This window comes from Rhinatrema bivittatum, chromosome 2, assembly GCF_901001135.1.
Source record: "Rhinatrema bivittatum chromosome 2, aRhiBiv1.1, whole genome shotgun sequence".
Classification (NCBI taxonomy): domain Eukaryota; kingdom Metazoa; phylum Chordata; class Amphibia; order Gymnophiona; family Rhinatrematidae; genus Rhinatrema; species Rhinatrema bivittatum.
This window is the reverse complement of record NC_042616.1, coordinates 38,860,820-38,875,943: the sequence shown is the minus strand read 5'-3', so window position 1 is coordinate 38,875,943 and position 15,124 is coordinate 38,860,820. Positions and strand designations below refer to the sequence as shown.

The 15,124-nt window shown below is 48.7% G+C and overlaps 2 protein-coding genes across 2 annotated transcripts in view; one reads left to right on the top strand and one right to left on the bottom strand.

Moving 5' to 3' along the window:
• The window catches only part of LOC115083857 (zinc finger protein 271-like), a 634,158-nt gene that overhangs the window by 122,593 nt on the left and 496,441 nt on the right, over positions 1–15,124 (top strand). The window lies entirely within an intron of this gene.
• LOC115085985 (oocyte zinc finger protein XlCOF6-like) overlaps positions 1–15,124 on the bottom strand; it is a 56,708-nt gene that overhangs the window by 14,971 nt on the left and 26,613 nt on the right. The window contains 1 exon segment of the mRNA XM_029592568.1: positions 12,758–12,877. Within this exon segment, the coding sequence (XP_029448428.1) occupies positions 12,758–12,877 (120 nt within the window).

Genomic DNA, 15,124 nt, shown 5'->3' with positions numbered 1-15,124 from the left:
AATCCCTCCCTCCCACTCAGTCCCACTCACTCAGTCACTCCCTCCCACTCTCTCTCTCTGTCCCTCCCACTCCCTCCCTCCCTCTCAGTCCGTCCGTCCCTCCCTCTCTCTCTCGCCTCCCTCCCTCGCTACTGGCCGCTGCCGCCCGCTACCACCGCCACCGCCCGCTACTGCCGCCCGCTGCCGCTACCACCGCCGCCGGTACTGCCGCCATGTTTTTTTTTTTTTGACGCTGCCTAAGACCGACGTGCTCGCCCGCACATGCGCAGTAGAGCTGCTCTCTACTGCGCATTTGCGGCACGTCGGTCAAGCGTCGTTTATCTAGTTAGATTGAAAAGTAAGTGTCCCAATACAGATCCCTGAGGCACTCCACTGTCCACTCCCTTCCACTGAGAAAATTGTCCATTTAATCCTACTCTCTGTTTTCTGTCTTTTAGCCAGTTTGCAATCCACGAAAGGATGTCACCACCTATCCCATGCCTTTTTAATTTTCCTAGAAGCCTCTCATGAGGAACTTTGTCAAACGCCTTCTGAAAATCCAAGTATACTATATCTACCGGTTCACCTTTATCCACGTGTTTATTAACTGCTTCAGTTCCCTTTCAAACTATACACATCTGCAAGACCAATCAGAGAGGCACACAAAGGAACCCTTCAAGTCCCCCTAACTAAATCCACTCGCCTAACCTCTACCAAAGAACGAGCATTCTCCTCAGCGGGCCCCACCATCTGGAACAACCTGCCGACTGATCTAAGACTGGAAACCTGCCTGCTAACCTTCCGAAAAAAACTAAAGACTTGGCTTTTCCTCCATCCTACCCTTAAGTTCTAATACCTCAACAGTACCCTCGTTCAGTCCCAACCCAATCGGCTAAAATGCCCGGTCCAGCCACAACATAGACATACTTTCTCAGCCTCTAGTTTTTTCTGTCCTTTATTTCCAGGCTACTCTAGCCCCCAAGTTCTTTCTCCCTGTTATTTGTAACTGCGCCTCGGCCTTCCTGTTGTATGGTTATGTTCTTAGTTAATCCCTAAGTTCCATGTAAACCGGTCTGATATGAAGCTTGTCATGAAGTTCGGTATAGAAAAATGTTAAATAAATAAATAAATAAATAAATAAAAAAGTGAAGCAGATTTGTGAGGCAAGACTTCGCTTCCAGAACCTCCCTCCCACATTTTCCTAAGTTGTTGGTGCCCACATGTACCACGACAGCCGGCTCCTCCCTAGCACTGTCTAAAATCCTATCTAGGTGACGCGTGAGGTCCGCCACCTTCGCACCAGGTAGGCATGTTACTAGGCGATCCTCACGCCCACCAGCCACCCAGCTATCTACATTCCTAATAATCGAATCACCAACTATGACGGCCAACCTAACCCTTCCCTCCTGGGCAGTAGGCCTTGGGGAGATATCCACAGTGCGAAAGGACAATGCATCACCTGGAGAGCAAACAGTCTAACTTCAGTTAGTCAGCCTGAGTGATTCACTGCTCCCTTGATTAACAAATGTTGGTCCCTATTCAAACCCAATCACACTACCTCAACACCTTTCCAAGGTGAGTAACTGAGCTGAACTATTCAACTTTTTTACTAAGGTATACACTGCTCATAGCTTATTTCTAGCACTCAGTTAGTATTAAATACAAACACTCGGTTCTTTAAAAGTCTGGAGAACACTCAGTTCTGCAGACTTTTAAAACTAAACACACTACCTACTGCTATCTTATTGACTGACTAAAAATACAAACAGTCTAACTTGTTTATTCACTGCCTACCTACTGCTACCTTATTGACTATTTAAAAATACAGTCTAACTTGTTTATTCACTGCCTACCTACTGCTACCTTATTGACTGACTAAAAATACAAACAGTCTAACTTGTTTATTCACTGCCTACCTACTGCTACCTTATTGACTATTTAAAAATACAGTCTAACTTGTTTATTCACTGCCTTTCTGACTATTAAAGGCACTAACACACAAACACACTAAATAATATTCCCAAATAGTTAACTTTGCCCCATTACTTTTAAAAAAGACAATGTCCCAAGCAAAAACTTACTGATTCCTTTCAGCCACCAGCAAGGTGATCCTCTCCTCTCAGTGTTCCCACTGGAATGTGGGTTACTGAGCTCTTTCCTTCTAATTTATAATGTGCTTCTACGGTAAATTAGTGCAAAACAATCCCTTAGGAGATGTACACTTCAGTTAGATTTCCTGAGTGACTCACTGCTGTGCTGATTAACAAAGAATAGTACGCTGCAACGTATCTCTTACCACTGCTTGCTTGGTGCGAGAAGCGCAACAGGACACTACATAGGCCTCTCTGATCGGGAACGAAAATTTGAAGGTGTAGCCATCTCTTATCACTTCCAGAACCCATTGATTGGACGTGACCTTGGTCCACTCATCATAAAAGAGGGCTAGTCTCCCCTCGACGTCTTCCAGAGAAGAGTGGACCAGCCTGCCTTCATTGGGAGGTCTTACCTCTTCCAGCCCCCTGGCTGGAACTTTCTCGGGAAGGTCAATGTGACCCCCAAAAGGACTGCTGCCTTCCTGAACCTTGCTTCTGCGTGGACATAGAAGAACTCTTATTGGAGCGAAATGTCATCTCTCAAAAGCAAGAACACGGTGAAAAGTTCTTCTTGCCGGTCTTCTTATCCTCATTTGTTCCCCTTTGACTTCCCCCAAATCTTCTCTGAACAACAACTTTCCTTTAAAGGAGAGATTACACAGCTGCACTTTAAACCACACTACCACCACCCAATTCCGCAACCACAGGAGTCTCCGTGCTGCTACTGCAGAAACCATATTTCTGGTCGACGTTCAGACCATGTCGTACAGGGCATCTGCCACATAGGCCACACCTGCCTCCAACCAAGTCGTCTGTTTGGAATCAGTCAAAAATCCTGATGCCTTCTCCTGCGCCTTCTGCACCCAACAAAAACAAGCTGTCAAGCATCAGGCTAGCACAGACTGCAGCTTGAAGGCTCAAAGCTGAGTCCTCAAACAGTCTCTTCTACAGGATCTCCAACTTCCGATCCTGGACATTCTTCAGCACAGCCTACCCTGCTATGGGAATGGTCGTCTTCTTGGTCACCACTGATACTGCCACAACTACCTTCGGAAGTCTCCAAAGCTCCAAGGTCTCCTCCGGTAAGGGATACAACTTAGCTATAGCCCTGACAACCTTCCGGCCTGCCTCAGGAGAATCCCACTCCTGATCAACCAATTTCTTCACCTTCTCTGGAAGAGGAAAAGCCTTTGGTGGCCCATCCAGAACAGGGTGTACCCTTCATTGTCCGAATCCTCCTGCGTGACTTTGATCCCCAGTTCTTCCAGCACCTGGGGAATGAGAATACACAGTTCTTCCTTATGGAATAATCTCACTACCCTAGGATTGTCCCATTCCGCAATAGGAACCTTCTCCACATTAGGCCCACTACCAGCCAGTCCGCCCACAGGATCAACGGTCCTGATCCCTTTGCGGACCCCTCCTATAGACCTTCACCTTCTGAATCCTCAGAAGTCTTCTCATCTTCACCCGATGGGCATCCTAGATCCAGGAACCGAAGAAACCCTCCCCGTCTTGTCTGCGTAGCTGCTCTAGGCCTCTTAGCAAAGCGTTATTTACTCTTTCGGATAGGTTATTTACTCTTTCGGATAATAGAAAGACTAGGGCCACTCCATGAAGTTAGCATGTGGTACATTTAAAACTAATCAGAGAAAGTTCTTTTTTACTTAACGCACAATTAAACTCTGGAATTTGTTACCAGAGGATGTGGTTAGTGCAGTTAGTATAGCTGTGTTTAAAAAAAAGATTGGATAAGTTCTTGGAGGAGAAGTCCATTACCTGCTATTAATTAAGTTGACTTAGAAAATAGCCTCTGCTATTATTAGCAACGATAACATGGAATAGACTTAGTTTTTGGGTACTTGCCAGGTTCTTATGGCCTGGATTGGCCACTGTTGCAAACAGGATGCTGGGCTTGATGGACCCTTGGGCTGACCCAGTATGGCATGTTCTTATGTTGGGACTTCTGGGTAGACGAATGCTTACTCACTCTTCCCTTTTAACCAAATAGACTTTATGGAGTAGCAGGACAAAATCTGTGGAAAAATCCTCAGAACCACTGGATCCCTTCTCCAGAGCATCTTCATATGGCTCCCTTGCCCCTTCTCTATCCTCCTCAGGGCATCGCTCCGCTGGAGACAGCAGAGAGGAGAGTCCCTGAACTGCCGCCAAGTCACGTGTCCCTTCTCACCCTCAGTACTGGTCTGATCACCCTGATACAGATGCCCGGATCAGTCCTGCTCCTCCAACTCTGTTTACTTTCTTTTTTTTTTTTAAAGAAACAGCAACCAAAGAAACCCAGAGAAAGAGAAAGAGAAACTTCCCTGCTTCTGGCTGTCGGTGAGAAAGCCTCAGAGGGAGCAAGGGAACCAGGACACCTGGCTTTCCCTCCCTCTGGAAGATGAGGGCCGAGCCAGATCTGGAATCTCCAACCCCCTGCTCGCCCCACTCTAATTGAGGGATGGCCCATGAAGGACCCTAACAGCTCGGGGAGCACCCACTCTTCAATAGCTGTTCTCTTTTTTTTTTTTGTCTTTTTAAATAAACCACAACAAAACTTCGTCCTTAAAATGCCAACTAAAACCACCTTTTTCCCCCCACTCCTGAAATTCCAAACCCAAATGGATATCAAAGTTGTACAAAAGTTATACAATACCCCACACAGCATGAGCAGAAGAGAAAGAAAGAATACCTTCCACTCATAACAGCAACAAGGAAGAAAAATAATATCAATAATATTACAAATAATAATACTAGTAATAACAATAAAAATAATGCGGGAAATACGGGCAAGGGGAATCAAAAACAAAGACAAATTCCAGCGCTTCTCTAAAGTTTATGTAAGAGACATGAGGGGAGACATCAATCCCCCTCTTACAGTAAAGACTGCTGCACCTCCGCAGGGATTACCTTAAAGAAAAGCAGCCAAACTGCATGAAAACCCTGCATCTGGCAAAGCTCGGGAAGGTCCGCCACCCGAGCCTGTTCCTCTCTTGGGCTGTCGGGGATGAAAAGACTGAGACCTACCGAAAGGCTGAGTCCACTGAAAGCTCGACCCTCTATAGCAGCGGTTCTCAACCTGTGGGTCGCGACCCCGGCGGGGGTCGAACGACCAAAACGCAGGGGTCGCCTAAAGCAGGTCTCCAACCACCGGTCCGCGGACCAGTACCGGGCCGTTGGGGTTTTTTGCCGGTCCGCGGCGCCGCGGCTGCTGCGGGGAGGCGGGGCGAAGCTGGCGACCTGCCTCCTCCAACCCCAAAACAGTGGCATAGCCACTGGTGGGCCTGGGTGGGCAGGTGCCCACCCAACTGGCACCGGAACTGCAAGGCTGTCGCGGGATCCCATCCCCGCGACAGCGAACAAGAGAACCCACGCCTCGCGCACCATCACGGCACACATGGGGAAGCGCTGCTGCGGCCGTATGGCCAACCGGTCTTCCTGTTCGGGGGGGGGGGGGGGGAGGAGTGGAAGCGCCACGCGCAGCTTCCGCTTCCTCCCCCAATGCAGGAAGATCAGCTGGCCTCTCCTGCTGCCACCGGCCTCCTGCTATCTTCGGGCGTCGGGCCGATCTTCCTGCTTGGGGGGGGGGGGGGGGAGGGAGGAAGCGGACGTTGTGCGCTGCGCTTCCGCTCCCCCCCCCCGACAGGAAGTTCGGCCCGACGCCCGAAGATAGCAGGAGGCCGGTGGCAGCAGGAGAGGCAGCTGATCTTCCTGCTCTGGGGGAGAAAGCGGAAGCTGTGCATGTGCTTGAATGTGTATGTGTGGATGAGAATGGGAGTGTGTGTGGGTGAAAACTGGAGCCTGGGTGTGTATGTGGGTGAGAATGGAAGCTTGAATATGTGGGTGAATGGGAGCTCGAATGTGTGTATGTGTGATTGAGAATGGGAGCCTGGGTTTGTGGGTGGGTGAGAATGGGAGCTTGAATGTGTGTATATATGGGTGAGAATGAGAACCTGGGTTTGTGTGGGTGGGTGAGAATGGAAGCTTGAATATGTGGATAAGAATGGGTGCTTGAATGTGTGTATGTGTGGGTGAGAATAGGACCTTAAATGTGTATATGTATGGATGAGAATGGGAGCTTGAATATGTGTGGGTGAGACTGGGAGCATGGGTTTGTGGGTGAGAATGGGAGTCTGGGTTTATGTGTGTGGGTGAGAATGGGTGCCTGGATGTGCGTCTGTGTGTGCATAAGAATATAAGCCTGGGGAGGGGTGAAAAAGTGAGAACTTGTATGTGTGTCTGCAGAGAATGTGAGCTTGGGGGGGGGGGGAGAGCACATGAGAGTGAGAGCTTGAGTGTGTGAGAGGGAGTCTGTGAGAGAAAGCGTGTATGTGGGTGTGTGTGTGTGTGGAAGGGAAGAAGACAGTAATAGAAGAAAGACACTGAAAAGGAATTAGGAAATGAGCTATAAGGGAAAAAATGGGAAAAAGAGACCAGGACCAACTGATTAGAAAAATACAAAGATCAGACAACAAGGTAAAAATATATATCTATATTTTGAGATGTTAGCAATTTAAATATAAGCAACACAACCGCTCTCTCAAAATTTATGGACAGGTAGGAGCCGTGTATAAAATCGTAATAATAAGAAGGCTAAAGTACCACAAATCACCGTGAATTATGTTTGTATCATTAAGTAAACCTCATACTTAGGCGTAGATGTGAATGCTATGCTGCATAATTTGGCATTATTTATCAGTAAAAAAAACAACTAGTAGACCTGCATGCCTACAGCCCACCCATGTTAACCTTGTGCCCACCCAAAAAATCAATTCTGGCTACGCCACTGCCCCAAAAGGGAAGAGACATGGCCCAAAAAGCTAGCGCGTCGCAGTGACGTATGTTGCTGGAGCCACGCAGGCAGGAAGGAGGTGTATCAGCCACTGCAGGTGCTCCTCCTACTTCCTTCCTGCCCGCCCTGCCCCGGAAGACAAATGTTGCCGGAGCCGCACGGGGAGAAAGGAGGAGGTGCGTCAGCCGCGTGAGTAGAAGAGGCGCTTCAGCCGCGTGCAGAAGAGGAGCAGCGGGGCCGGGAAGACTAGGGCCACTGCAGAACCCATCCTGTGGCAACCCGTAAAGAAGAGGCCCAGAGGTGAGAGAGAGGTGTGTGCGAGTATGAGATGAGTTGAGAGACTGTGTGTGTTTGCAGAGACAGCATGTGAGAGCCTCTGTGTGTGTGAAAGAGACAGCATGTAAGAGTGAGAGCCTGTGCTTGAGCAAGGCAGCATGTGGGGGTGTGAGAGAGCCTGTGTGTGAGACTCAGACAGCCTGTGCCAGTGAGAGCCTGTGTATGTGTGTGTGAGAGAGAAATGCATGTGAGAATGAGAACCTGACTGTGTGTGTGAGGGAAGAAGACAGGTGGAGAGAAAAGAAATAGAAAAAAAGGCAATATAAAAGGAAATGGCAAAAAATTAGAAAGGGAAGCAGATGTAAAAAAAAATAAATTACTTTTTACTGATTGGCACATGTAATCTTTGGGAATGTGCAAGAGTAGCACTTTCTCTTTGGTGGATCTCACAATGTACGAGATCAACATGGAGGAAGTGGAAACCCACGGGGCCTGCACAGAGGAGGCAGCAGAATGGGCTTCAGTGTCAATAGCAGCAATCAGCGCCTCCCCAATAGCCACGTGGCAGCAGTGGCAGTAATTAGATTAATTGTTTGACTCAGCTGGAGGTGACAAAGTATGAAGTGGGATGTGAAATCAGCTTGATCTGGTGGAGAATTAGGATTGCTGTTACACATGAACTGTATTTGGCAAACATTAAATTAAAGGGAGCCAGGATAATCAATTGATGCCTGCAGCTGAGGACTGATTCATTATGACTCATGTAGAAATTAGTGCATTTTCCAGATTAGTCTGCATAACACTTAATTCTCAACATTCAGCATTATTTCTGCTGCATAGAGTTTTATCTGAGAGGCTCTGAGGTTGTGAGGGAGCCAGTAAGAGTGAGAGCATGAGTGTGTATGAGAAAATCCAGGGGAGTAAGAGTGTGTGTGAGTGGGGGGGGGGGGGGGAAGAGAGTGTCTTACACCCTGAGAGTGTGTCAGTGTCTGTGAGAGCGAGAGGTTATGGTTGGGTATAAGAGCATGAATGTGTATGTATGTGACAGTGTATGTGTGAGAGAGAATGGACATGTGAGTGTATGTGTGAGAGAGAGAGGATAACCTCCTAATCCTCGACAATATCAGGGTGACTGGAAATCAAGAGCTCCCATGTATGGACAGCAGGGGCTTTTTAAAATCCTTATTAGTTTTAATTATTGGGTGTTATTTGATATATGTGCTGTTTTGAAATATTATTGGTGTTTGGGAAATTATAAAAATGTATATGATTTTAATTAATAGAAATTCTATTTATCAGTAATTTTAAAATATTCTTTTATTAGTATGGTTTTACTATTATAACTGATGCTTTATGTTTCTTAATTTTATTGTTTTATGAGGAATGGTGGTTCTGTTTATAAATGTCATAATAAATAAGTACTAAATTTATAAACCCAAACAATATAACATGAAAAAATTATGAATTCAAAAAAAGACCTGTTATATGGATGTCAATAATCTGAGTGTACCTTCATACGATGCTGTAAAAAAATACGGCTATCGTGACTGTGAAGCCTATGTGTAGGCTTTAAAAATCATTAGGTACCCCAGTGTTGGAATGCAAACTTTTGTAGTGCTCATTGTCCACTGTGCAATTGTTGCTAAAATGATCACGTGGATACTGTTGCAATATTCACTTATCTCAAAATTGTAGTCGGTCTTGCCTCAGCCGACATCCTGATGTTTCGGAGGCTGGCTCCTTCTTCAAGGGCTGGATATGCGCAAGAGAGACCGGTATTCCAGTGAAACATTAGATGTTGTGACAGTGAATTTGATTACTGTGCCAGCAATGTTCAACTTGTTAAGTTTGTTTAGCGGTCTGTGAAGCTCCGTGAAAAACAAGCGGCTGCTCCCACGACTCTGTGCTGGCGCCAGCACAGAGTCGTGGGAACCACGAAATAAATGGAGTATCGACCGGTCCGACGCTCCGACAGAGGAAACCGGCGTAATGGCCCCCAGGGCTCTCAAATGATCCAGGGTCTGAAGCACCATTTGTCGCTTGCGAAGCAGCCCGCAAGGGGACATCATGAAAAAATCCCGGAGGTGACCAGCAAAATCCAAAGCGTAGCCATGACTTATAATATCTAGGACCCACTGATCGGATGTAATTTTGACCCATTCCTCGTAAAAGTGGGACAGCCGACCCCCGATGTACGGAATGGAGGAATGGGTCGGCGTTATTTCATTGTGCCGGCTTACTGTTGTTGGCAAAGGCATGGGTGCCGGCACGCTGGGGCCGCCTGCCTCGAAAGGAAGACGACCAAGACTGTGCCCTGGAAACCAATTGCCGAGGGGCATAGCCCGATGCCCCCCGAGCAGAACGAAAACGATGCTGGCCCCGGAAACGGCCTCGGTAGCTACCAGCGGAGCGGCACAACCTAGGCCTGTACTCAGGGAGTTTGTACACCTTGTTATCCCCCAAAGCTTTAATAAGCTGTTCCAGTTCCTCACCAAACAACAACTTAACCCGAAAGGGAAAAGAACCGAGCTGAGCTTTAGAAGAGGAATCGGTGGACCAGTTCCGGAGCCACAGCAGTCGACGCGCCGAGACTGCCGAAGACATGGTATGAGCCGAAGTCCGAAGGAGATCGTATAGGGCATCCGCTGTGTAGGCGACAGCCGATTCCATACGAGCCGCCTGTTCAGCCTCCCCAGTAGGAAGGTCTTGTGCTGTCAACATTTGCTGAACCCACTGGAGCAAGGCTCGCTGCATAAGGCTACTACACATAGCCGCTCTGATTCCCAGAGCAGATACTTCAAATATACGCTTAAGCAACGCTTCCAACTTCCTATCCTGCAGGTCCTTGAGGGCAGTGCCCCCCGTCACCGGAATAGGTGTGTGCTTAGCTATAGCTGTGACCTCAGAATCCACCTTAGGGACCCTCAGGAGCTCCAGCGTCTCAGCAGGGAGTGGGTATAACTTCTCCATAGCCCTAGTAACCCTTAAGGATGCTTCCGGGGTCTCCCACTCCCGTGACACGATCTGCGAGAGCTTCGGGTGAAAGGGGAACATCTGCGGTGGGTCGCGGAGCCCCACTAACGCTGCGTCCCCTGTAGAAACCTCCGATGGATCCTGAGACAAAGGGAGCTCCAATTCCTGCAGCACATGCAAAATTAAATGGTTGAGTTCCTCCCTGTGGAACAAGCGTAGGACCCGCGGATCATCCCCCTCCACCTGGGAGACGAGATCGCCCTTATCATCAAGGGCGAAAGGATCCTGACAACCCGGATCCACCAGGCCCATTGGATCAGTACCTCCGAGACCCACAGGGTCCACGGGATCAGGCAAGCCATGCGGCAACTTTCCCCCCGAGACCCTCGGGATCTTAGCTGGAGGGGGAGCTCCATCATCCCATTCCGATTCTGCCTCCAAGTAAGTTTGGTGTAATAATAATATAAACTTAAAAGAAAATGGCTGCGGCTGCTTTAAGAGGCCCCCCCCCCCCCCCCCCCCGAGGCCTTATCCGAAGGAGGGCTGGTGCTGCCGGCGAACCGCGTGGTCGGTGCGGTGGGGATAGGGAAGGAGGAAGATCCTCCTCATCCTCCGATTCACTAACATCCCCGACAGAGGCAGGCAAGATGGCTGCCGCTCCCGCGGTGATTGGGAGCGAACTAGGCCCCTACCCCCTTGCCATGAGTCTGCACGCGGCCTCCAGTGCCGCAAAAATTTCGGCCCCCTCCCAAATCGCCACACTGTGAAGGTCCTTCGCCCCCGGGGAGACACCAGGAGCAAAGACCTTCGCGGGAGAGCCGGATCCCCGGCTCTCCACAAGCAGAACATGCCGTGCCCCGAGGCATAAGAAGCAGCCGGGTGAAGAATTCCACCCCCTCCGGAGACCCGGGAGAATAGGCAGGCAGGGCTGAGTAAGCAAGCGCGGCTGACAGGAAAAAGGGAGGCATAACCCAGCAGTCTGGACTGATCCTGGTACGTACAGGGAACAGAGGAAGACAACTCTCCCTGAGGGTCTGAGCAGCGCTGACACAGGTTAGAAGCAAGGTCAGGCTGAGAAGCCCTAATATGACAGGCAACACAAATAGGAAGACACTTAGGCTTCTTGCTTACCGACGCCATCATGTGTGTCTGAATGGCTCGCGCTCAAAAAGGGGGATACGAAAAAAAAAAATCAGCGCCCAGAAGTCAGGGTGGCAAGGCGAACGCATAAATTGTGCACTAAGCCAAGCGTGTGAACAGTGAAAACTTTGTGCATGTAAAAAGTGAGCTCAAACACCGAGAAAACATTGCGTATGCAGAGCTGACGCACTGTGCACACTGCCAGCCTGTAGACAGCAGAACATGTACGGGAGCGCGACGAAAATGCCGCCGCGGCCTACCGTGCAGCATGCAAGAAAAAAGCCTAAATCTGGGGCCTAGCCCACCGGGGGCCGTTCAATCCACCAGGCTGCCAAGTTCTCCAACCCCAACAGGAGTGGGAACGAATGTTGGCACGGCACGCCAAGAACGGAGACCAGAAGAATCCTGAAACCCCTCTAATTGTGTCTGATTCAGGTAAAACTTTATTTAAACCTTACCTGAGCTCAGCACTTATCGGCTGAGTACAGAGACAATCTCCAGCTCCAGGGGGGAGAGGGCAGCTGCCATCACCGCCGCACTCGGCCTCCTGCACCTACTTCCTTTCAGCTGAAGTAGCAGCTAAGTCCACACTGGGAATCCCAGCTACCAGACCAAGGCACACCTCTGAGGGTCCACGGAAATCACCTCAGGAATTCTCATTTGGGGGAGGGACCTTTAGGTATCACTGCAGAAGAGCGGAGCTTTCTTTTCCTTAATTTAGAACATCAAATTTCTCCTTCCAAAAATCTTGAAACAATCCCTCTAGGGAGATGCAAGTCCACCATCTGCTGGGGACGGAGAATACTGGCAGGCTGGGGTCACTGCAGGGCTATATATACTGTGACGTCAGCTTGCTCAGTCTCCATCTGCTGGCAGGGGAGCATAAACCCACTGGTCCTGAGTCCACCTGTCTACACGCTAGTAAATGATCAGATTTGTCTAACAAGACCTACCTTAGATTGTGTAATCCACTGGATACCAGAAACCTGCACTATCCTCTATTTTGGGAATGATTTCCTTAATTTTCTCACCACAGAGGTCAGACTCACTGGCTTGTAGTTCCCAGCCTCCTCCTTACTTCCTCTTTTATGAATAGGAACGATATCCACGCATCTCCAGAACTACTCCCGACTCTAAAGAAGCACTGAAAAGATCAGCCAGTGGAGCTGCCAGAACATCTCTAAGTTTCCTTACTATTCTTGGATGTACCCCATCTGGTCCCATAGCTCTACCTACTCTGTTTAGTTAGCTCTTCACCAACACATTTCTGAAAATTGAATGAGGTTTATATCAGCTCAAGGGCCTATATCCCTTCCACTGGTCCTGAATGCAGCACAACGGTGAGAAGCACTGTCCTGTGTTACTGGTGCATGCAACAGAAACCCTGTGCGTGATTAAAGAGCTCTCCAGAGGAGCTTGTGCAGGGGTCTCTGCAGTTCCCAGCTGCTCCTTCCACTCTTCCTCTCAGCAGTTTTACCCCGGTCCCTCTTATTCCTGCACTCACCTGAGCAGCTGCTTCTCCCAGTTCCTCTTTCCTCTGATCCCGACTCATCCCTGATGTACGGCTCTTCCCCTCGTTCAATGCGGGAGATAATATCAGGGGTGATGGTCGGAGAGCCTGTTCCTGGGGTAAGAACGCTGCATTAGCTTTCCCAAAATCACTCTGGGTGTAATTTCCCCACAATCAAGACTTAGAAATATTTCCAGGATAAAGAATATCAAAAACTTCAGTGAACAAAAACATTAAAACATTAAAGAGAAACAGTTTCAGGGCCCTGTATGTTTCAGAAAAGTCTCATAAATTCTCTTTACTTATTTGAGTCTTGTTCCCACTATGAATAGTACAGTACATTATCAGCCCATTATCCCTTATGCAACAAGTAAGTCTAATTCATAACATCCAGAACATCTGGAATAGGGTGAAGCAAACACACTGAGCATCTCAGACTGAGGTCCCTCTCCATATGAAACTCTTTCCGGTCCCTCACCTGCCCCAACCGAAGAAGATTCAATGGGAAAAGAAAACAAAAAGGAAATGAGGCATTCTGATTTCATGACTCTCTCTCTCACACACACCGCCATCATCACTCAGTGGCTCTCTCTTGCTTTCTCTCCGTCATCTTCATCACCCCAGCCCTGACATCATATCTGGCTCTTTCCACGCACACATCTCATCACCACCTCTTTCTTTCTTTCACATTCCCTCCCCTCCACCTCTCTTCCACACATTCTCTCTGGTTCTCTCACCCCCTCTCTACCTCCATCTTACTTCTCTCACACTTCCTCTACTGCCAGCCCTCCAGTTGCTTTGCTCTCCCTCCTCCTCCTGCCACCCTCACTTCTCTTGTGATAGTTCCACCCTCCTCAAAGCTCAATCACACCCTCCTCCCATGGCTCTCAAGCATCCTTTCTAACCACCCCCCCCAATCTCTTTTTATTCCCTCCTAACCCTGCTTCCCTCACTGCTTCTGTGGAAAACATGTCAGTAAGGATCATGGGGAGGAAAAAGATGACAGCGACCAGGTTTGCACTGCTGACTTCAGAGAAAGGAAAATTGGTTCTTACCTGCTATTTTCGTTCCTGGAATACCACAGATCAGTCCAGACAAATGGGTTTATGCATCCCTATCAGCAGATGGAGGCAGAGAACAAAATTTTGAGGCACTGCTACATATCCAAGAGTGTCACCTGCAGTCCCTCAGTATTGACCTGTACCCAAACCAAGATGTCTAACCCCAATCCTCCAGGATCTCTTCCTCTAAAAAAGCTGAGGCACAAGGTGAAAACTCCCAGCCAAACTGACCCCTGAACTAGGGGCAAGAAAAAGAATTTTGAATCTAAATCAAGTGAGAACTAAATACAATATTATTCTGCAGCACACAATGCGTCCAGAATCAGGAGAGTTCTTTCAAAAAACATTATAATGGGCTGGGATTCTGGACTGATCTGTGGTTTTCCAGGAATGAAAATTAGCAGCTAAGAACCAATTTTCCTTTCCTGTTCAGACCCCAGATCAGTTCAGTCAAGCAGCCCCTCTAACCTGGGTGGGATCCCAAAAGCCCCTGCCCTCAGTACACTCTCACCAAAGGTGCCCTCCTGTGGGGCCCTGACATCCAAACGGTAACGCCTGGTAAAAGTCTGCAAATAGGACCAAGTTGCCGCCCGACAAATCTTCTGCAGCGACACTGACTGACACTCCGCCCCGGAGGCTGCCGGAGCACTCGTAGAATGCGCCGACAATCCTTCAGGGATCGACCGACCTTTACTAATAAAGGCCAAAACTATTGCCTCCTTCAACCAACGAACAATCGTACGCTTAGTCGCTCTGCAACCCTTCTTTGGTCCCCTGAAGAACACAAAATGATGGTCCAAGCAGCAAAATCCATTGGTCACCTTGAGGACGGATAAAGTCTACGGACTGGAGGACACAAATGCTTTGCTCCTTTCAGAAAATGTACTACGCCTGGATGAGATGCTAAGGGTCTTCCCTGCAACCACCCTCTGAAACAACCCAAAGCTGCCACCTGCACTCAGAGAGAATTATAGGACAAACCCTTTGACAAGCCCTCCTGTAAAAAGGCCAAGACCTGGGAAACGTTCGCTTGCAAAGGATCAGCATCATGGACCCACACACCAGGACTGAAACACTCTCCAGACTCTGATATATACCAAAGAAGTGGAGGATCTTCTAGCCTGAAGAAGAGTAGTAATCACAGGCTTGGAATATCCTTTCAAGCAGAAACGTCGCCTCTCAAAAGCCAAGCTGCTAGGCAGAAGTGATCCACCTGCTCCGACAAGATAGGTCCCTGACGCAGCACTCCCCTCAGGTTACTTAACTGAATGGGCCCGTCTACCGCTAGCTGAACCAGATC